General features: G+C 49.0%; 1 protein-coding gene across 4 annotated transcripts in view; it reads left to right on the forward strand.

Moving 5' to 3' along the window:
* The window catches only part of TTC21A (tetratricopeptide repeat domain 21A), a 30,778-nt gene that overhangs the window by 7,673 nt on the left and 1,354 nt on the right, over positions 1–21,751 (forward strand). For 2 of the 4 annotated variants that reach the window (XM_069473461.1, XM_069473463.1), the window contains 19 exons: positions 2,942–3,026; positions 4,751–4,849; positions 5,848–6,034; positions 10,129–10,226; positions 10,397–10,597; positions 11,298–11,427; positions 13,114–13,271; positions 13,486–13,701; positions 13,839–14,077; positions 14,964–15,036; positions 15,133–15,243; positions 15,590–15,728; positions 15,897–16,000; positions 18,059–18,247; positions 19,181–19,291; positions 20,024–20,105; positions 20,914–21,064; positions 21,265–21,426; positions 21,548–21,740. In XM_069473461.1, coding sequence (XP_069329562.1) covers positions 2,942–3,026; positions 4,751–4,849; positions 5,848–6,034; positions 10,129–10,226; positions 10,397–10,597; positions 11,298–11,427; positions 13,114–13,271; positions 13,486–13,701; positions 13,839–14,077; positions 14,964–15,036; positions 15,133–15,243; positions 15,590–15,728; positions 15,897–16,000; positions 18,059–18,247; positions 19,181–19,291; positions 20,024–20,105; positions 20,914–21,064; positions 21,265–21,426; positions 21,548–21,740 — 2,728 coding nt within the window. Of the gene's footprint in view, positions 1–2,941; positions 3,050–3,124; positions 3,126–4,750; positions 4,850–5,847; positions 6,035–10,128; positions 10,227–10,396; positions 10,598–11,297; positions 11,428–13,113; positions 13,272–13,485; positions 13,702–13,838; positions 14,078–14,963; positions 15,037–15,132; positions 15,244–15,589; positions 15,729–15,896; positions 16,001–18,058; positions 18,248–19,180; positions 19,292–20,023; positions 20,106–20,913; positions 21,065–21,264; positions 21,427–21,547; positions 21,741–21,751 lie in introns of all 4 variants that reach the window. The other 2 variants (XM_069473460.1, XM_069473462.1) reach the window with 2 other exon arrangements.

A 21,751-nucleotide genomic window follows, 5' to 3' on the forward strand; every position in this document is an offset into this window, starting at 1 on the left:
TATACTTTAATAAAAACTTCAGCGGAAGCCAGGCACAGTGGCTATGCCTATAGTCTTAGCTATTTGGGAGGCTGAGGCAGGAGGATTGCTTTGCTTGAGCCCAGGAATTCAAGTCTAGCCTGGACAACATGGTGACTCCCTGTGTCTCAAAAAAAAAAAACCCTTCAAGGGAAAGACTGTTGACTTTGAGAAAAGAGATTTAATAGCAGGCTGGCTACATAAGCTAGAGAGCAGAGAGTTCAGGAGTCACAGGGACATGTGAAAAACAGACACCAAGTGTAATCTTGAAGTATTTCAAGTAGGAATAGAGACGGCTTAGGGAGGGAGGAATGTTTGATGGGAGGCTCTTTGAGTATAAAATTTCCTAGATCCTAGATCCCTGAAGCTTATCTCTTTAAACTCAAACACTTTAACTATTGTTATCACAGTTCTAAAATGTAACATCTTAATTTTCTTCCTAAGAAGAGTTAATGGCCCATGAGCCATCACTATGAATTGCAGAAATAATTATGTGGTAATATACAGGGCAGTTCTGAAAAAAAAAAAAAAAAATACAAACAAACCTCTTGCTTCCCTGTGGAGGGATGCTCATTCCCCTGATGGTAACTGGAATTTGAATCTTATATAGAGGAGCTGGGAGCTAATCAAAAGTGACTCCACCCTGCCCAGCCCACAGGTGCCACACCATATATGCAGTGCCTGTGTGGGCCCTCAGCTTCCCTGTCTTACAGTGCAGACCTGGCCAGTGTCTTGGCAAGAGCTTGCTTTGGAGGCTTGGCCTTGGGCCAACCACTTACCTGGAAGCACCTGGCTGAAGGCCACACATGGGTGTGTGCATGGCCCCTCCCTGCCCTGGCCCTGCCATGCCCACGTGCAGGGAGGCAGTGTTTGGTGCCAGCAAATTGAGTCCAATACCTTGGTGCCTTCCATCATAGACACTTTCCCATGGAGTGCAGTTCGTAGAATTCCCTCATTGTTTTTTAAAACTCTACTCTAAAGCTGGGCACGGTGGCTCACGCCTGTCATCCTAGCACTTTGGGAGGCTGAGGCAGGAGGATTGCTTGAGCTCAGGAGTTCGAGACCAGCCTGAGCAAGAGTGAGACCCTGTCTCTACTAAAAATAGAAAAATTAGCCGGGCATGGTGGCGCATGCCTGTGGTCCCAGCTACTCGGGAGGCTGAGGCAGGAGGATTGCTTGAGCCCAGGAGTTTGAGGTTGCTGTGAGCTAGGCTGACGCACGGCACTCTACTCCTACTCTAGGCAACAAAGTGAGACTCTGTCTCCAAAAAAAAAAAAAAAATTCTGCTCTATCTAGTTGTGTTTCTCCTTTCATTCCTAATATTATTTGTTTTTCTTTCTTTCTTGTTTTTGCTAAACAATATTAAAAATAGGTTGTGTCTCTTATTAGTTTCTTTAAAGAACCAGCTTTGAGTTTGATAGATCCTATTTTATCTTTGTTTTCTAATTTATTAATTTCTGTTCTTAACTTTATTATGTCCCATCAACTCCTTCCTTTGGAGTGATTCTGTTGTTATTTTCTAACTCTTAAGTTGGATGCCTGGCTTATCCATTCTCAACCTTATTTTAGAATATAAACATTTAAATCTATGATACCCTTGAAGCACCATTTTAGCAGTATCTATGCATTTGGATGTGTAGTGTTTTCAGTATCATTTGGTTCTAAGAATTTTCTAATATCAATTCTGATTCTTCTTTGGTCCATAAGTTTTGTAAAAATGTGTTGTTGTTGTTTTTTTATTTTCAAATGTATGCGGTTCACAGTGCTTTCAGAATCATAAGAAATGGTTAGAACTTTTTGAATGCTGATTGTGCCTAATCATGTTGGCATTTTGTATGTTAATTAGAGTAGCCCTCGCCATTCCCTGACCAAGCTGAAAAATATTACTTGACTTTTTCTATAAAGAAACAGAATATTGAAAATCTTACAGTATGATCACAAGCTGCATCTTCACAATGACACAGGATTGAATCAAGGTTCCCTTTCCATCTTATGGTCACAGGCTGCCCCCAAATGCCTTTCTGGCCACCCCCAGACCATGGTACCATGGTTATATCCAGTCAGGTTAAGAATAAGTTTCTGTGACAAAGACACCCCAAAACACACAACTTAAATAACATAAAAGGTTATTCCTCTCTCAGGTAAAGTTTTGGTGGTGCTTCAGGGCTCAGATGGTGGCTTAACCCCATGGGGTCCCAGGCCCCTTCTGTCTTGTTGCCCTACCATTTCTAGGATGTTGCTCATGTGGTCCACATTCCAGACAGCAGGAAGAAAGAAAGAGCGGAAAGAGAAGATGTACTGGTAGAGCACAACTGAACATCACACTCATCACTTTCACTTATATCTTTTTGACCAGACCATAATCACATGGCCACACCTAAGCTGCACAGGGAGGCTAGGAATTGTAGTCTTAATTCTGGGCAGCCATGTGCCTGGCTAATTTTGGAGTTCTGTTATTGAAAGAAGAAGGAAAGAATGGATATTAGAAGGCTATCAGGCCGGGCGCAGTGGCTCACGCCTGTAATCCTAGCACTCTGGGAGGCCAAGGCGGGTGGATCGCTCAAGGTCAAGAGTTCAAGACCAGCCTGAGCAAGAGCGAGACCCCGTCTCTACTAAAAATAGAAAGAAAATTATCTGGCCAACTAAAAATATATATAGAAAAAAAAATTAGCCGGGCATGGCGGCACATGCCTGTAGTCCCAGCTACTCGGGAGGCTGAGGCAGTAGGATTGCTTAAGCCCAGGAGTTTGAGGTTGCTGTGAGCTAGGCTGACGCCACGGCACTCACTCTAGCCCAGGCAACAAAGCAAGACTCTGTCTCAAAAAAAAAAAAAAAAAAAAAAGGATATCAGAAGTTGCCAATACACTATCCTAGCCTTGTCTATCAATACTCTCAATTCATGTGCCTCCTTTTCCTCTTTCAGAATCCTAGAAAAAGATGAAAGCAATATTGATGCCTACCAAATTCTAGCTGTGCATGAGCTTACAAGAGAAGGAAACATGGCCACAGTAAGTTTTTTCAAGACTCAGAAGTTGAACCTTGAAATGGAGGCAAGGAGGAAGTCCTTGTAACCATGTCCCCCACCCCCAACACAAAGGCCTTGGAGGGTGCCCCCTGGATCTTGGTTTCCTCTTCCCCACCCCACCCCCATGTTCCCTGTCAAGGAGGGCTGCTCTGGCTTGGCTCTTTGGGTGGTACAGCTTGAGAGTCAGGCAACTTGGGGAGTAAGGTTGACGCTGGCTCTGTCACATGTTACCTGTGGGAGTCTGGGCAGGTGTCTCTACCTGGATAAGCCTCAGGCTCCTCATTTGTAAAATGGACATAATTCCACACAGCTGTGAGGTTGTTATAAGGACTAAATGAGATGAGAACTGGAAAAGTTTGGAACAGTGCCTGGCACACTACAATAATTCAACCAATGTTAACTAATAGTAGAAGTCATGGTGGTGTTTCAGAATTTAGGAAATGTTGTTTTTTTGTTTGTTTGTTTGTTTTTGTTTTGTTTTGTTTTTTAAGAGAATGGTTGGAATTACTTATACATTGGCCAGGTAGCACCTGGCCCAAGACTTGCTCCTAAGCCTTGTAATTTTCCAAAGAAACCTAAAATAGCACTCCAATGTAGTCAGAAGCACCTAGAATTCTTCATGAAATCTCAATGCCCAAACAGGTTCTCATTTTCAAAAAGGCCAAAACATTGCCTTCTGAATAAACAAAATACATGGCCTTTGTGGAGAGTATGGCAAATCACGAGTCCCTAAGGGGTCATGGTAGAAAGAGGAAGTTTCTGGTTCCTTTTGCGTAGCCCTGAGACTGTGGGTTTGTGGGGTAGGGTGAGGTGAAGGGGAATAGTCTGTATTTGGGTGAAATCCTTGGAAAGGGCCCAGCACTCTCTCTGGGTAGTAACAAGAAAGCAAGCCTGTCCTCAGCTCCTTGTGACCCCAGAGTCCTGGGCAGGACTTCCTGGGACCTGGCCTGAGGGTTAATCTCAGGGGCAGTTAGCATTTAATGCCCCTCCTTCACCCCCACCTCAAACCCTGGGAACCTATTCTTTGCCCCAGCCTGGCTGCTTAGTTCTAATCTTGTTCGTGCTTACTGAACAGAGTGGACCCTCGCCATCTAGGGTTGCTCTTTTGGCACTTTGTAACTGGAAGCTAAGAACTCCCAACCCAATGGGAAAGAACCCAAGCTTTGGCATCAGTCAGTCACCTAGCTGTCTGGGTGACCTCGGACCAATTGCCTAACCCTTCTGACCTCCTCTGCTGTACTGGAAAGTTCATAGTTACACTGACTTACAGGGCTATTGGGAGGGCTCACTAGAATGACAAAGAGGCACCAATGTGGTGACTCATGTCAAAGTGGAGCAGAGGCTTCTGGGCCAGCACAGGTGGTTTGCTGCTGGCCTGGAGGGCCACGGTGCAGACACAGCGAGGGCTGGCTCCTGGTGCTGCCTGGGCGAGTCTAACAGGGCAGCTCCTCTTCACAAACTCAGGAACAGAGGGACAGTGTCAGCTTTGGGTGAATAATGTTCCCCAAAGCTCTACCTACAGGGCTTTGCGATAATTCCAGTGCCTAGACCACCCCAGTCCAGTTAAATCCAATCTCTGGGGGCGGTGCCTGGGCACGGGTATTTTAAAATCCCCCCACTGATGCTAATGTGCAGCCAGGGTTGAGAACAACGGCCCAACTCTGGCTTTGCATGTTGCCTTCAGCATTATCTGTTTTCTCCCTGCAGGCTGCCGATCACATTAGAAATCTCATTAAGGCACTAGAAACGAGAGAACCCCAAAATCCAAGCCTTCATCTTAAAAAAATTCTTGTGATTAGCAGACTGGTAAGATTCTTTCCTGGCTTCTGAAACGATGCTTGTCTCTGCACTCCTCAGAGGAGACCCTGGTCCCCCAGGAAGCTCCCTGAGCACCCTGCCCCTCTCCTCCAGCTCAGACTTGGCTTCCAGGCTGCTGACCCACACCCTGTGGCTCCTGCCTGCCTCTGGCTGATAACTGTGACATGTGGGCTCTGTGTCCTTTCCCTAGGTGCCCCTCAGAGATGCTATGAAGATCAGAGAGTTGGGGTCCGAAAGTGCTTTTGGAGTGGGTGGTGCCATATTTGGGGAGAGCAGGTAGTATTACAGCTGCCGGACAGCAGAGCCATGCCCAGCTCTGGCCTTGGGTGCCAGGCTACCCAGTTCCGTTTTTTTTTTGGAAGTGACCTGGGAAGGCTGGCCTGCCTAAGCCTCTTTGACATGAAGGAAGGTCAAAATAGACCAGGCTGCCAAAGAATCTGTGACTCTGTCAGACCCTTCAGCCCCAAAGCAAGATTTACTAGAAGCAATTGTGGTAAGAACGCAGGCAGCTCTGGGACCTCAGGGACAGAACTGTGGAGTTGCATGCCACCAAGACACCATCTCGCCCTCCTTATGCGTCTGATTCTCTCTGCCTTGTTCTCCACACATAGCAGGGATCGCGGCTAATGGCAGCCCTCAGGGCCACTTCTCATCAGTGGACACAAAGAACTTCTCTCACTTTGAAAAACCTCTTGCTTCAAATTTTGAAAAACCTCTTGGTGACTCCTTGGACCAATTACTGTGACCAAACAGGGGATAGGTCCCTCAGAGGACCCTGTGGCTGGAGGCAGAATCCTCAGATGTGGCCAGTGGGAGGTTCTTTGAGAGTCAGACAGCTCCACAGACCCAGCTGCCTAGACACAGGGTGCCTCCCGGGCTCTCCTGAGCCTGCCAAGCCCCAATTGTCCCCGGCTCCTGACAAGGCCTTGCTCAGATAGGTTGCACTGACTGTTCTCCCCCCATTCCCATATGCCTGTCTCTCGCAGTGTGGCAGGCACCAGGCAATCCTACAGCAAGTGTGTAACTTCATCGAGCGCATCTTCTTGGCCACACCCTCCTATGCCTGTGCAGCCACAGAGCTGGGCTATATCTACGTCCTGCGGAACCAAGTAAAGGAGGCCTCCCTGTGGTACTCGGAGGGCGTGAAACTGAACAGAACGGCTGCTATGACAGGTCTATGCAGGCTGGGCAGGCAGGGGTGGAGGGTGGGTGTTGGTAGCCAAGCTGGGTGGCTTTCGTGGGTCCAGAAGAGAGGCGATGGGAAGCACTCTCCCTGAAGGGAGTATGAGTTTAGAGGTGCAGTGCATGATGGGGTGCTTTTCTGGAAATCCACAAGAATAGATGTAAGAGGCACAGGAATGCTCGGAGGTGTGATCAAAGCCACTCTGGGCCAGGCACAGAGACTCACACCTGCAATCCTAGTACTTTGGGAGGCTGAGGTGGGAGGATCACTTGAGGCCAGGAGTTTGAGACCAGCCTACGGAACACAGCGAGATCCCATCTCTACAAAAAAATAGAAGAATTAGCTGGGCATGGTGGTGCTGAGGCAGGAGGATCACTTGAGCCCAAGAGTTTGAAGTTGCAGTGAGGTATAATGATGCCACTGCACTCTAGCCTGGGCAACAGAGCGAGACCCTGTTTCATGTTTCAAAAAAAAAAAGAAAAGCCACTCCGATCTCTGTCAGACCTCTGATGTCTACACTCTGATTTCACTGGAAGACCCACAGCCTGAACCTTATACTCGGAGGCCCTGCCTCTTCTCAGTCCCCACAGGAGAATGTTGGAAACGGTTCTGCTCACCACCTCCACGCACACACAGCCTCTAGACTCCCCTCTGTCGACCCTCCTACTGTAGGTCTCTGAGCAGAAAGCCACCAGAAAGAGTAATTTTGAGAGTTTTAGTTCCCTATCTGTCCAGATGCCCTTTTTTTATCCTTTCTATAAATGTCAAATGAATTTTCTAGAGCTCCATTTTCATTGCACTCATTTTCTTTCAAAGCTCCCAACTCCACGGTCTCTGGTGAATACCGAAGAGGCAGTGTTTAGTTTGGGTTGAGGAATTGGTGTGGTCCAGTGCTCGAGGTAGGCTGGTTCTTGCCCTGGCTCTGAGGAGCTGTGTGTTTGGGGCAAGTCACTTCTCTTTTCTGAACTCCAGGCTCCTCATCTGTACAGCGCAGTTGTCAGAGTAGTTGATCTTGACTTCTGGTTCAGCATGTCAGGCTGACCTCCTCCAAGCCATGCCTCTCCTCCACCACACCGAAATCCCATGAAAATGATGAAAGACATTTTTAAAAGGCAATGAGTCCATTACAGCCCTAGAAAGAGGGAAAAGTGCTTTCAGTGGACCAGAAACTTTGAAGAATTTCATATTTCTAGAAGATGTAAGGCAGATGGCATCAAATACATGGAAATTCCAAGCAGCTAGAAACCCATAAGCAAATGTAGGCAGAGGTGGGTCAGTGAAAGAAATGAGTAGACCAGCTTTTCCCAAAGAGCTTCAGGAAAAACAAAAATTGAAAAACCCAAGCTCAGGGTCCCCAGAGGCGAAGTGAAGAAGCATGCATGCCATGAGGCAGTGGGCGAGATATAGGAGGATTATTGGGACCTTGCCCACACCAGAGACTGGAATCCAGGAGGCTGTTATTGGGCACTGGGGCAGGAGGGAGAGGAGCAGAGTCCCAGATGACTTCCCACCATCACCAGGGACTTGAAGGATAAAAAGACTGGGATGCTTGGCGCAGAGGCAAAACCTCCTAAAACATTCCTCCACCAGGCTGAGTCCTTCCCCATTTCCTCCTTCAAGGGAGAGCCCCAGCAGTCAGCCAGAGGGAAATCCCCTGGTCAGAATGCCTGTCCTACTCATGTGTGTCCTGGAGTCACCATATTATCTGGCCTGCTGGGGAAATCTGCCCGGGTGCTAATACTCATCAGTCTAGTCCTTTGTCAATCTGCTAGCAGTCTGCAAGGGTGGCTGAGTTGAACATGCAAAGCAGTGGCCCTCTGAGGAGCAGAGTTAAGGTTGGATACAGAGAAGAGTTTGCCCCCTGAAGCACTTTCAGTGTTTGGAGAGGCTATTATGTCAATGAGTGAATAACATGCTACCATGAAAAAGATACAGAGAACAAAGAAGAGTTGGTGAAAATTTAAAACATCATTGTAAGGTAAAAATTCCATAGATGGGTCAAACAGTGGGATGGATAGAATTGAAAACCAAGCTGGTGATTAGGAAGGCAATCAGGAATAAATATACCATAATAGCCAAGAAATATCTGTAAAAGAATAGTAAGGGCAGAGATTTTTTTCCCTTCCCAACATCAAAACATCATAAAACCACAGTAATTAAGTCAGCTGGAGACCAGTGCTGGCTGGAATAAACAAATAGGCCTTATTTCAAACTGATAGGCTGTTCAATAACTACTCGTTAGACACCTGGTTATCCATTAGGAAAAAAATAAAGGCAAGTCCCCATCTCTACCATACTCAAAAATAAATTCCAAGTGACTTAAGTATTTAAACATAAAAATTAAATAGGACTTGGGTTTCTTTGGGGATTCTAAGACTAACTGCAAACTCAGAAGCTGAAAATATTTTACCTCTTTGCATAAAAATTTAAAATTATTAGATGGCAAAAGATACTATAAAATAGTTAAAAGATAAATGGAAAACAAATCAAAAACTTTTACAACAAAGAATTAATAATCTTAATATATAAAGAGAAAAAAATCACTACCCAATAAACCAGAAAGAAAAGGCTATTTAAAACATGAAAAGATGTTCATTCTCCCTAATAATAAAAAAATGTAAATTAAAACTAGTTGCTTTTCACTTTTTAGACTGACAAAGATTAAAGCATTGCTGTGAGGTTGTGGGGAAAGGACGCTTTTAAATTTTTGACAGTAAGAAATTCACATATCTCTGGAGGACAAGTTGGCCCTACCTATCAACATTTCTTTTTTGAGGGGGATAGACAAAGTCTCGTTCTGTTGCCCAGGCTAGAGTGCAGTGGCGTCATCATAGCTCAAGCGATCTTCCTGCCCCAGCCTCCCAAATAGCTGGGACTACAGACATACACCACCATGCCCGGCTAATTTTTCTATTTTTTTTATAGAGACGAGGTCTTGCTCTTGCTCAGGCTGGTCTCAAACTCCTGACCTCAAGTAATCCTCCCACCTCAGCCTCCCAAAGTGCTAGGATGACAGGCATGAGCCTCAGCTGGCCCCTATCAACATTTTAAAAATGCATGTCCTATGACCCATCAGCTCTCCTTCAGGAATTTGAACATATGAAAATATTGATCATGGCATTGTAATATCTAAGCATTGAAAACAAAGTAAATGTGAAATGAGCTTGTCCTTCAATAGGGCAGTAGTCAAAGAAATGATTACATCCACAATGGAATATTACGTTGTCATCAAAGAGAATAGGGTAGATTCGTATAAAGTGATGGGGAAATATGTCTATCATATATAAAGAGGAAAAAAACAAGTTGTAGGATGGTGTATATGGAATTTGATTCCCTTTGTGTGTGTGTGTGTGTGTGTGTGTGTGATTTAAACCCCTTGGTATGCTCACATGCGTACATATAAATATATGTTTCAATTGTGTTGTATGTGTATATACATTAATAATATATAACACATACTTGGAAAAATGTTTGAAGGAAAGTACCTCAAATTCTTAATAGTGGTTATTTCTAGAGAGAGACATTGTTAAAGCCAGAGAATGAACTAAGGATGTTTTTCTATTTTTTTATTTATTTATTTTTTAAAATTTACGTATTTAAATTTCAGAATATTATGGGGGTACAAACACTTTGGTTACATACATTGCCTTTGCACCGCCCAAGTCAGAGTTGCAAGTATGCTCAAACCCCAGACTTCGCGCACTGTAGCCATTAGGTGTGAATTTACCCATCCCCCCTCCCCCCTCCCACCTGCCTGACGCCCTATGAATGTTACTTCCATATGGGTACATAAGTGTTGATCAGTTAGTACCAATTTAATGGTGAGTACATGTGGTACTTATTTTTTTTATTCTTGTGATACTTCACTTAGAAGAATGGGCTTAGGGATGTTTTTCTATGTTGCCTATAGATTTGAATTCTTTTCCATAAATGTGTATTGCACTTTAAGTCTGTGAGGATGTTAGAACAGATCCCCTGCTCTGGAACACCTTCCTTCCCCCGTCTCACCCATGCTTCTCCGCTTGGTGAACTGCTGACTCTGCTTCGGAGCTGGCTGCTCATCCTTGTTTTGTCCCACTTACAGGGATGATCTGGTGCCAGATCTTAGAAGGCCAACTGGAAGAGGCTGAGAACCAGCTGGAATTCCTGAAGGAAGTGCAGCAGTCCCTTGGGAAGTCGGAGGTCAGAGCTCCCTGGAGACACGGATTGCTCCAAGACTGTGTCTCCAGCCCTCCTCCCACCACCAAATTCCAATAGAAAGCAGCCAAGATGCCCTGGACCTCCACTTGCCCTCACCTACCAGCTCTGCCCAGGCTGTCATTGGCTCTGAGACTCAGGCCTCTTTTCCACAGGTGCTGATTTTCCTCCAAGCCCTTCTGGCATCCAAGAAGCACAAGGGGGAACAGGCGACCACGGCGCTCCTGAAAGAGACAGTGGAGCTTCATTTCTCCAGCATGCAGGGCCTCCCCCTGGGATCTGAGTACTTTGAAAAGCTGGACCCCCACTTCCTGGTCTACATTGCCAAGGAGTACTTGCTCTTCTGCCCCAAGCAGGTTAGGGGAAAGCCCATCTTCATGGTGGGGGTCTGGAGTATAGGATTGAATGGTGCCCACTCAAAGGACAAAGGCAGAGACCTCACTTGGTCAGTCGCCAGGTTGCTCTGAGTCTTGGATGGTTGGGGAGCCCAGCGCTTTTCAAACTTTAATGTGCAGCGCGTGAATCACCTGGGAGGTTGTTCCGGTGCAGATTCTGACTATGTAGGTGGAGCCCAAGGCCCTGCATCTCTAACAAGCTCCCAAGTGATGCTGATGCTTTTAGTCCAGGGACCACACTTGGAGGAGCAGAGCACCAGCCCCTGCCTGTGCCTTTATCCTAGACAAGAACTTGGCTCCCTTTTTCCCAGAAGCCTTCTAAGAAACATGTTAGTCTTTACTTGTTTGTCCTGCTTTCCTAGCCAGCCAAGATTCCTTGTGGGCAAGGATCATATTTTTACATGTCTTAATATCCCCCCAATGCCTTGTAATAAGTCATTCAACAAATATTTGAGTACATTACTATGTGCCAGACACCATTCTAGGTACTGAGGACACAACAGTGAACAAAACAAAATCCCCATTTCCTGGAGCTCATGCTCTAAGGACTAGAAGGTACACAGTGGATAATAAATAAGTGTGGAATAAAGTAAAATCCCTTCAATGGGAGTCTCTCTTAGAGTAGGGCAAACCACATAACCATCCCCTCTTATTCCTACAGCCCCGGTCACCAGGCCAGATCGTGTCTCCACTTCTTAAACAAGTTGCAGTGATCTTGAGTCCTGTAGTCAAAGCAGCACCAGCCCTGGTTGACCCCCTGTATGTGATGGCTCAGGTCAAGTATCTCTCAGGTGAGCCAGTGGGTCTTGGAGGCCAGGCGGGGCCTTGCCTCTTCTTACATCTGTTCATCTGCTCAGTCACCTGATGGGACTTCTGCCCCTGGCTTTGGGTCCACAGGGTCCCTGCCTGGGATACTTTACACATGCACATGCATGCACACATGTAGACATGCCCCTCACCAGGCTTGTGTACTTCTTCAGCCTCCAACCTGCCAGTAACCTTCCTGACCCCCTCGCCAGCAGGGGTCTCTCCCACTCAGCCTTTTTCAGATTACTCACTTGACCAGTGCAGGTAACAGTCATTGAACTTCTTCTGGGATACAGAACTTCTTCTGAGATACTCAAAAGAGTAAGGGGAAATTGACAAGCAATAAGCTAAAGCAGGCAGGGTGTGCGGGGTAGCGGGCTGCAGTTTTAAGAGGTGTTAGGAAAGTTCTCCTGGAGAGGTGAAGCTTGGTACCATTAGGCTTTCAGAAGTTCTGGGGACCCTTCTGGCTCCCATCCCAAAGCCCAGACCCTGGAGAAAGAAGGAAAGAGAGGAAGAACACTCATGGGTGCCCTGCTGTCCTCTCTGGCACAGAGCCCTCCCCTGAAGTACTCTCTCCCTGTAGCTTTCATCCCATTCTGTCTGCCTAAAAACCAGGCCCATCTCTGGTGTCCGGGGGCATCCAAAGGATCCAGAATACTGTGGCCCTGTGTCTGTCCTCTAGCCACTGCATTGTGTTGGTCGCACTCTGCTGAGAGCCGCTGTCTTCATCCTTGGTCCTCCCTGTGTTTATCTGGGTGCTAGGTTAACCCACAGCTTCAATGTCTCCTTGGTACAAGGCCAGGATGGGAGGGCTCCCCCCAGGGTACTGGCAGCTGCCAACAGGTTTGAGGCCAAAGCAAGGTCTCCAGCTGCTTAGGTTGCCATAGTGACCTCTCCACATTTCCACAACACACAGGGAACGAGCAGGGAGCTTGGGATCCAGAAGCAGGTGCTCCCACCCACCAGGTTATGGACCCCAAGAGGAGCTGTTGAGGGACCTGGCAACAGAGGGAAGAGGGCTCCCCTACCAACTGACCATACACACCCCCAGCCTGCCACTACCACCCTGTAAGTGTCAGCCTGGCTGCAGGGAGGCCCCTCAGCCCCCTAGTGCCAGGGGCTTCTGAGCTGAGACTCAAGAGCCCAATGGGCCTACATTTAAATGCCAACTTGGTCTCTTCCAAGCTGAGTGGCTTACATCACTGGAGCTCTAGGTCCTATATTTAAAAGACAGTAGTAATACCAGCCTTACAGAGCTGGGCAGACTTTCTAAAGTGCTTTGCGAGTGTTAAACAGAGTAGATGCTTCATAAATTGTGGCTGCTATTGTTGCTGTTATTATTAGGTTTCGTTCTGCTCTTAGGTGTGGGAATTGAGACTTACGTGTTCCCCTGAGCCTCCAGATGGAGCAGTGAAGTGACTTAGCTGTCTCCCTGTGGGTAGTGAGACAAGGAGGTTACGCTGAGGTTTGAGTTTCATGACTTTTGTCTGGATCAAGGCAAAAACTGCGCAGTTTTAACTTCAGAAAGGGACCTCTGAGTGAAGCAGAATAGAACTGGGTAAAATATCCAACGGGGTAACAGGACATATAAAATTCATTCTGCCTTTACATATTGAGTCTCAGTAGTCCCTGAGGATCCCTGCATGTAGAGGTGTGTGTGTTGTTTCTAGGAGAGCCAGAGAATGCCCAGAGCACCCTGCAGCGTTGCCTGGAGCTGGACCCCACCTCCACGGACGCCCACCTCCTCATGGCCCAGATCTACCTGGCCCAGGGCAACTTTGCCATGTGCTCCCACAGCTTAGAGCTGGGTGTCAGCCACAATTTCCAGGTGAGGATCCTCTGTGCCCTGTCACACACTCAGCATCCCAAAGTCCAGCTAGCTGAAGCCCCCATTTGGCTACCTGTGTCCCTCAGACTCTTCTGCTGGCCCAAAGGCAGGGGCAGGCTCAGTGAGCTCCCAGGGCATTCTTGGACCTGGCTGCTGTGAGCAGCAGCAGCAGCAGTGAACTACAGCCCCACACAGTCTGCTGTGCTCCTCCTAGGTTCGAGACCACCCCCTCTACCATTTCATCAAGGCCAGGGCCCTTAACAAGGCTGGAGACTATCCAGAGGCAATAAAGACACTGAAAATGATCATGAAATTGCCAACTCTGAAGATGGAGGAAGGCAAGAAGTTCCGCAGGCCCTCTGTGCAGCCCAGTGAGCGGGTGTCCATCTTACTGGAACTGGTCGATGCCCTCCGGCTGAACGGGGAGCTGGTAAGAAATGCTGTGCTCTCTTCTCTGGGGACTGGGACACATTGGAGGGCCAGGGTAGGCCCGGGAGCCAGGCTCTTTGATTGCCTAATGTATACTTGTGCACCAAATGGAGGCTCTGTTCGGGTCCCATGTTTCAGCATGAGGCCACGAAGGTGTTGCAGGATGCCATCAATGAGTTCAGCGGCACACCAGAGGAGGTCCACATCACCATCGCCAGCGTGGACTTGGCCCTGAGCAAGGGCAATGTAGACATGGCTCTGAGTGTGCTGAGGAGCATCACACCCAAGCAGCTCTGCTACGTGGAAGCCAGGGAGAAGATGGCCAGCATCTACCTGCAGACCCGCAAAGACATCCGCCTCTACATCGGATGCTACCGGTAAGCCCCACAGGCCGCACGAGGGCAGCTGCGTCTCCAATGGTATCTTAGGGAGTGTTTCCTTCAGACTGTAGTTCTTCAGCCTAGGTCTCTGGACTGTATCCTTGGAGTGTGTTTGATAAAAGTATGGAATTTCCCGTGGGTTAGAATTTGAGCATGACAGGTCAGTAAGCCTTGTCTGAGGGATGAGTTCTGAGGACACAGAACAGAATTGGCCTTGAGCGCTGTTTGCCTCCCCCACTCCCCGGCACCCCTTGCACGGCTCACCTGCTGGTGGGAGACTGTGGGCCTGGCTCCACGAGCAGATGCCAAAGGAGCCGTGGAAACACACTTCTGCCCTGGCACCTAGCTCTGCCTGTCCTTGGGTAATGTCCAGTGACTTGGATGTGGCCAAGATGGGGTGGCTGAGGATGGAGAGCAGAGATCTGAAGCCCCAAGCTGCTGTCTCTGTATGATTTGGCATTGGGACCTTGAGGGTGTCTTCCTACTCCTTTCTTCGTGCAAGACTCCATCTGGGCAATTTCAGGTGGGTGTCGGGTGCTGGGGGAGTAGGGGAGGCCATCCAGCAGAGGGATGGCATGGTAGGGAGGCACAGTCAGCTTGGAGTTTTAGAAAGAGCAGTGTGGCTGCCATAGGGAAGGGGTCTGGAAGGCTGGGGGTGTACCAAGAGGAACAGGCAGAGGCCCTGGCCATGGCCAGATGACAGATGAGGAGAGCCTATCTAAGGTAGCTAAGCACAGGGTCTCATGCAGGGGGGGCTTTCTATAAGCACTGGTTGATGAATGAATGAATGTGAGTCAGGATCAGTGGGAAAGAAGAGAAGGAGATGGCTTCAGAAGTATGGGGGGTGCACAGGCCTGAGATACGCTTTTGGTTACTCTTGCAGTGAGCTTTGTGAGCATCTGCCTGGCCCCCACACTAGCCTCCTACTGGGCGATGCTTTCATGAACATTCAGGAGGTGAGTGAGGGGCCTCACAGCCTTGCCAAATGGCCCCCCATTCTCACTTGTCCAGTGGGAGAGAAGAGAAGGACCCCTGGACACTTTCCCCTCCAGCCCGAGAAGGCCCTGGAGGTCTATGACGAGGCCTATAGGAAGAATCCACATGACGCCTTTCTGGTCAGCAGGATCGGGCAAGCTTATGTGAAGACCCACCAGTACAGCAAGGTCAGGCTGGGCTGGGGTGGGAAGGGGTGGGGAGGTCCAGCCCAGCAGGAACTGTGGAGGAGAGTGCACAGGGGCGGGGAGGGGGGTCTGGGTGAGAGGGGAGTAGTTGAGTTTTTACCCCAGCTCCCTGCTCAGTGGGGTGCCAGAGGGAGAACTCAGCAGCTCCCCACCACCACCCATCCCTGCTTACGCTGAGGCTTGAGCCCCGGGAGGGCCTTTTCGCCTTTTCACGGGGCGTCCGTGTTCTGGAGGTGGCCACTGATGTGGTGGCCACTGAGTGGAATGTGGTGTCAGGCACTTTAGTGCAGAACCGGACCAGAGGCCAGTGTTTCTTGTTTGCACTAAGGCAATTAATTATTATGAGGCTGCCCAGAAGATTAGCGGACAGGACTTTCTGTGCTGCAACCTGGCTGAACTGCTCCTCAAATTAAAGAAGTTCAACAAAGCAGAAAAAGTTTTGAAGCAGGCACTGGAACATGAATTTGGTAAGGCAGCATTTTAACTCACTTCTAGCATTTGGAGCAGGCATACTGCCCACCCACCACTGCCCCCATTAGCCAGAGTCCTGAACCGAGCCCTCCTGAACCCAGCCCTCCCCACCAACCCAGCTTCCCAGGAGCCAGAGAACACTAATTTGAGTTTCCATTTAGCAGCCAAAGATATCCCATCCATGATGAATGATGTTAAGTGCTTGCTTTTGCTGGCAAAAGTTTACAAGAGCCAGAAAAAAGAAGACGTGATAGAGACTTTGAACAAGGTAATTGACAAGTAGACTCAAACTTTTCATCTTCCCTCTGCTGATGGGGGCTGAAGGAGGAGGAAGGGTAGGGCTCCAGGCCTGGAGGAACCCCAGACCTCTTCCTTAAAAGAGGACCTAGGTTACACCTCTGACCTCCCCTGTCCTTGTTCATTCAGTGATGGTGTACCGAAACACTCTGAGCTGGGCTGCACTGGGCTGGGGAAGGCAGGAAGTAAGACAACGCCTTTGTCCTAAAGATGATGGCAGTGACAGTAGCTCCCATGCATTGAATGCTCTGTGCTAGGTTCTATAATAGGCTTTTTGCTTTCTTATTTAATTCTCACAGTGGCCCTTTGAGATATGCACTGTGACATTTCCACCTAAGTTAAGGCTTTAGGAGGTTAAGAAGTGTGCCAGGCTGGTCCGAGTAGAGTGGTGTTTACAACTAATTGATAACAACCAGTTACAGATTCCTTTGTTCTTTCTACACTCCTACTGCTTCACTTGAGCAAATTTTAAAAAATTAAAAAGAAAAAGAAATGTGCCCAAAGTCAAGTACAGTTGTATTAGTCTGTTTTCTTTTGGTTTATAACAGAATACCTGAAACTGAGTAATTTATAAAGAAAAGGAACTTACATCTTATGGTTATGGAGGCTAGGAAGTCCAAGGTTTCGGGGGCCCATCTGGTGAGTGCCTTCTTGTTGGTGGGCACTTTCTGAAGAGTCCTAAGGTGGCACCCAAGGTGGTACAGGGCATCACATGGTGAGGGGGCTGAGCATGCTAACATGCGACCTAATTCTCTCTTCTTCTAATTCTTCCTATAAAGCCACCAGTTCCACTCCCATGATAACCCATTAATCCATTAATCCATGAGTAGATTAAGCAATGATGGATTAATGAGAGCTCTGCTCTCATGATCCAATCACTTCTTAAAGGCCTCACCTTTCAATACTGCCACATTGGAGACTGAGTTTCCAACACATGAAATTTGGGGGACACATCCAAACCATAGCAACAGTCATGCATTGCTTAATGACAGGGATATGATTTCATCCTTGTGTGAACATTATAGTGTCCTTATACAAACCTAGATGGTATGGCCTACTACACACCTAAACTATATGGTATAGTCTACTACACCATACTACTCCTAGGCTACAAACCCGTACAGCATGTTACTGTACTGAATACTATAGGCAATTCTAACACATTGGCCAGTATTTGTGTATCTAAACATATCTGAACATAGAAAAGATATAGTAAAAATACGGTATTATAATCTCATGGGAACACCATTGTATATGTGGTCCATGGTTGACTGAAAAGTCGTGATGGCGCATGGCTGTACTAGCAAGCAGTGGAGCTGAGATCTGAACCAGGTCTGGCCTGTCCCAACCCATGCTCCTTCCACGCTGGGCTGATCTGAGAGCCCCTGGCCATTCCTGTCACGTCTTTCTCATTTTTTCTACCAGGGGTGTGGCCTCTCACTTGTTCCTGGGTTATACTCTGTGGTTATAAGACTGTTCAAGATGCTTTATTCCCTTGTTTACCACTGGATTTCCATTCCTCTGTTTGTCCCTTGGGAACCAAGTGCTGATTCGTGCCTGCTTCCTACGACTTAACCCTGGCATCATCATTTCCTCTTGCCCCCATGCTCTCTGGTTGCTCACCTGATCATTCTGTGTTGGGAATATTTGTGGATACTTCCTCAAATTCCCAACAAGGCAATATATTCAGAACAAAACACAACCTGCATTGGGCACCTACTGTGTGCTTGTTAGAGCAGCCAAAACAAATGAGACATAGTGCCTCAAGGTGTGATGGAAGCAAGTAAACAGTAAGTACAATGTTTTGTTTGTATGCCTTTGCTTCTCCTCCTGCCCCCAGAGGCAGTGCCAGCTTGCCTCCTGTATACTCAGCCAGTGGCTTTGCCTGTCTAGGGTGACTCAGATTTGCTCAAGGGCACTTAAGATGCCTTTTCTGACACTGCTGGCTTTGAAATAAGAGTTTGAGACTTTCTGTGAACTGACATGTAAGGCTCTGGGGTTCTGATCCTGCTTTTATTGGTTTCCCAAGGCCTTGGACCTCCAGTCTCGGATACTGAAGCGGGTTCCATTAGAGCAACCAGAAATGATCCCGTCCCAGAAGCAACTGGCTGCCTGTATCTGCATCCAGTTTGGAGAGCACTACCTGGCAGAGAAGGAGTATGCCAAAGCAGTGAAGGCTTATAAGGATGCCCTCTCCTACTCACCCATTGACAATAAGGTGGGTGGCCCTCAAAGCAAGACTCTGCTCCCTCTCTTTGGGGCACAATGCCTTGCTAAGCTCCCTGACCAGGTATAGGGTCAAGTTCCTTCTCCATCCCTCCCTAAGGAGCTGCAGATATGATAGGCATGGGAGGCCAGCCAGCAGTGGCCCCGGAGGTGAGGCTTCTGCTCCTGCTGACCCTGGGCCCTCACCTGCTGCAGCCCTTGGAGCGAGGCTGGAAAGGCTCGCTTTGGACAGCCATGTGTGGGGGGTGGAGTGGAGAAGACATTGCTGAAAGTGATGTTAGTCTGACATTTTCAGGTCTCCCTTGGAGGTGGGGAGATGATGAGGGTTGTGGCTAAGGGCTCTTTGGGCATAGAGCTGTGAGGGAGGTGTGGCTCCAGATGAGGGAACGGTGATATTCACACTGAGCATAGCTGGAAAGCTTAGTGACAGATCCATTGATTCATTTAATATTCACTAATTTAACAGATACCTAATATGTGCCAGGTACTGTGCCGGGCCCTGGAGACAGTAGGGCAAGATATGGTCCCTGCCCAGAGGGTACAGATGAGAGCATGGGCAGTTCTGATGCTGTATGATACAGGCCTGCGTGTGGGTACAGGGCACCATGGGAACTCAGGGGAAGGGCACCTGCCCCAGAGTCTGGGGCACAAAGGGCTCCCAGAGGAGAGAGGCCAGAGCTGAAGCTGAAGGATAAGACTGGGTAGCCAGGCTCAACTTTCAGAGGTTCGTTGGTACGACATGTGGTATGACTGGAGCACTGGGTGGGAAAAGGCGAGGGCCAGACACATTATCCCAGGGAATTTGAGACACACTTTGAAGGCAGAGCTAATGGAAGTGGGTACGAGGGAAAGAACTATCAAGGACAATCCCCAGGTTTTCCCACAGTGTTCATTACTTAGTTTATTATGTCTGGCCTTGTCCTAGGTGGTGTTGGAGCTGGCGCAGCTCTACCTGCTCCAGGGGCACCTGGACCTGTGCGAGCAGCACTGTGCCATCCTCCTGCAGACTGAGAAGAACCATGAGACCGCCTCTGTGGTAGGAGGCCGCAGGACCCCCTTTGCCCCCTCCCCAGGGTCCCTGTGACCAGATGCAGGCTGCTTGCTAGCCCCATACCCTCAGATGCCTCACTGACACACCTCTGAGGGGCTGGCAGGCAAACAAGACTCCTTGCTGCACCTGCTCACTCTTCAGAAGGGGTGGGCTGGCTGGCAGAGGCCAGCATCATCTTCCTGGGCCAGTCTAAGGGGAGGGGTGAGGCTCATTCATTCCAGGGGAAACCGCATCCACTGTAGGTGAAGGCAAGGGTGGGACAGGTTCCTGGGGCTTCAGGAAGTATGTGGAAAAGCCCTCCCTTCCCATCCTCCCTCTCTCCTCCCTATCACCAAAACCTCCTCCAGGGCTGCCCCAGGAGCAGAGGCTAAGCCCCTGCAGAGCAGAGGAGGGAGTCCCCATCTCTCCTTCTATTGTCTGGAATTGGCAGTGCTCAGACCTGGGTGGAAGGTCTGGCTCTGTAAACTCAAAAGGCCCCACTGGCCTCTACCCCTGGCCTTACCCTTCCATCCTCAACCCAGCTCTGCTTGAACTCCTGCTCAGGCAGTCTCCACTTTCTGGTATCTTCTCCCAGGGCCTAGGGAGGCGTTTTGGAAGTTCTTTTCTACCTTTCTTCCTTATACCACCACCCGCTACCTCCCCACACACACCCTGTCTCCCCCCACACCCATGCAAGCTGCTGTCAGGAATTCCAGAAGCTTATGTGTTTTCTGATAGATGATGGCTGACCTGCTGTTTAGAAAACAGAATTATGAAGCAGCCATCAATCTCTACCGCCAAGTCCTGGAGAAAGCGCCAGGTAATTCTGCCCATTGAGACTGCATACATCAGTTCCCACTGAGCATGGGCTGCCCTCCCCGAGAAGGGTGGGCCCTCTCCCCTCCTTCCTGAGTGGGCAGAGGAAGCCCCTTCCTCTCTGATTGTTCCCAGAGAGGCAGGAAACTGATAAAGACTCAATGGAACGTGCCGGCCCTTCCCGAGTCCAAGGGGCCAGTTCCTGGTCTCAGGCACTTGGCACTGGACCCAGGACAGCCTGTCTGTCCCCAAATCACAGCCCAACACAGTCCCCTTCTGAGGTCACAGCCACCTGGAGAGGACTAGAAATTCTCCCCTGATGTGTAGCTCCATTCCTATTCACTGCAGCATAAAACTTCCCCTTCAGAGTCTGCCCATGGGCTCAGCAGGTTGCAGTGGTTAGGAGTGTACGTCCTGGGGCCAGGCTGCCTGGGTCCTGGTCTGCCACTTACTAGCTGTGTAACCTTAGGCAAATTACTTAACTTCTCTGTGTCTCACTGTCCCACCTGTAAAACAGGGATGATAGTAGTTAATATATAGGTAAAGTACTTAGTGCCAGGTACGATATGAGTACTATGTAAGTATTAGTTGCTATTAGTGCTCTTTTTAAGCATCATTCTTCACTCAGCACTGGAGACCAGAGGAGACACTGGAGCTGCTGGAATGTCTCTGCTCAGCCCAGAGGAGCAGTGTCTCCTGGCTCCTCCAAAGGGCCCAGCACCCCCTGCTTCTCTCTCTGCCAGGCCACTGCACCCCTGCTGGACACAGCTATTGGCTATCACAGCCTAGAGATTTCTGCTCTCTTATTTTAGATAATTTTTCCGTATTGAGGAAATTAATCGATCTGCTACGAAGAAGTGGCAAACTTGAAGACGCTCCTGCCTTCTTTGAATTGGCCAAGAAGGTGTCCAGCCGGGTGCCTTTGGAGCCCGGGTTCAACTACTGCAGAGGCATCTACTGCTGGTGAGTTGGGTGTGCTGCAGGGCAGCTGTGTGCAGGAGGCTCAGCACCGGATGGCAGAAAGTCAGTCTCCAGGACAGGGAGCCAGGAGACCAGCGATCCAGCCCCTGCATTGAGCAAATTCACAGAGTGGCTACCGTGTATCCCTGCACTCTCTGAGCCTCAGTTTCCCTAACTAATTCTTGGTGTTTTCTCCACTATAGGCACATAGGGCAGCCCAACGAAGCCTTGAAGTTCTTAAACAAAGCGCGTAAGGACAGCACTTGGGGCCAGAGAGCCACCTACTACATGGTGCAGATCTGTCTGAACCCAGACAACGAGATTGTGGGCGGAGAAGCTTTTGAGACCTTGGTGGCTGAGAGCAAGTAAGGACCAGTGGGGGCAGGGGTGGAACCCTGGGTAAGTCAGGGAGAGCCTGCAGCCTCTGGGTGGAGACCAGGTGAGGGCCATGCGGCCCTGCTGCCTGCCAAGGTCCCATGCCCGCAGCTCCAGCGACAGAAAGGAGACCGAGCAGCACGGCGTGCGCACAGCCGAGAAGCTGCTGCGTGAGTTCTACCCGCACTCGGCCTTCGGCCAGACCCAGCTGCGGTTGCTGCAGGGCCTGTGCCTGCTGGCCACCAGGGAGAAGGCTAACGTGGAGGTGGCACTAGGCAACTTCATCGAGATGGCACAGGCCGAGGTGAGCGGGGG

This window comes from Eulemur rufifrons, chromosome 7 (genome assembly GCF_041146395.1).
Source record: "Eulemur rufifrons isolate Redbay chromosome 7, OSU_ERuf_1, whole genome shotgun sequence".
NCBI classification, from domain to species: domain Eukaryota; kingdom Metazoa; phylum Chordata; class Mammalia; order Primates; family Lemuridae; genus Eulemur; species Eulemur rufifrons.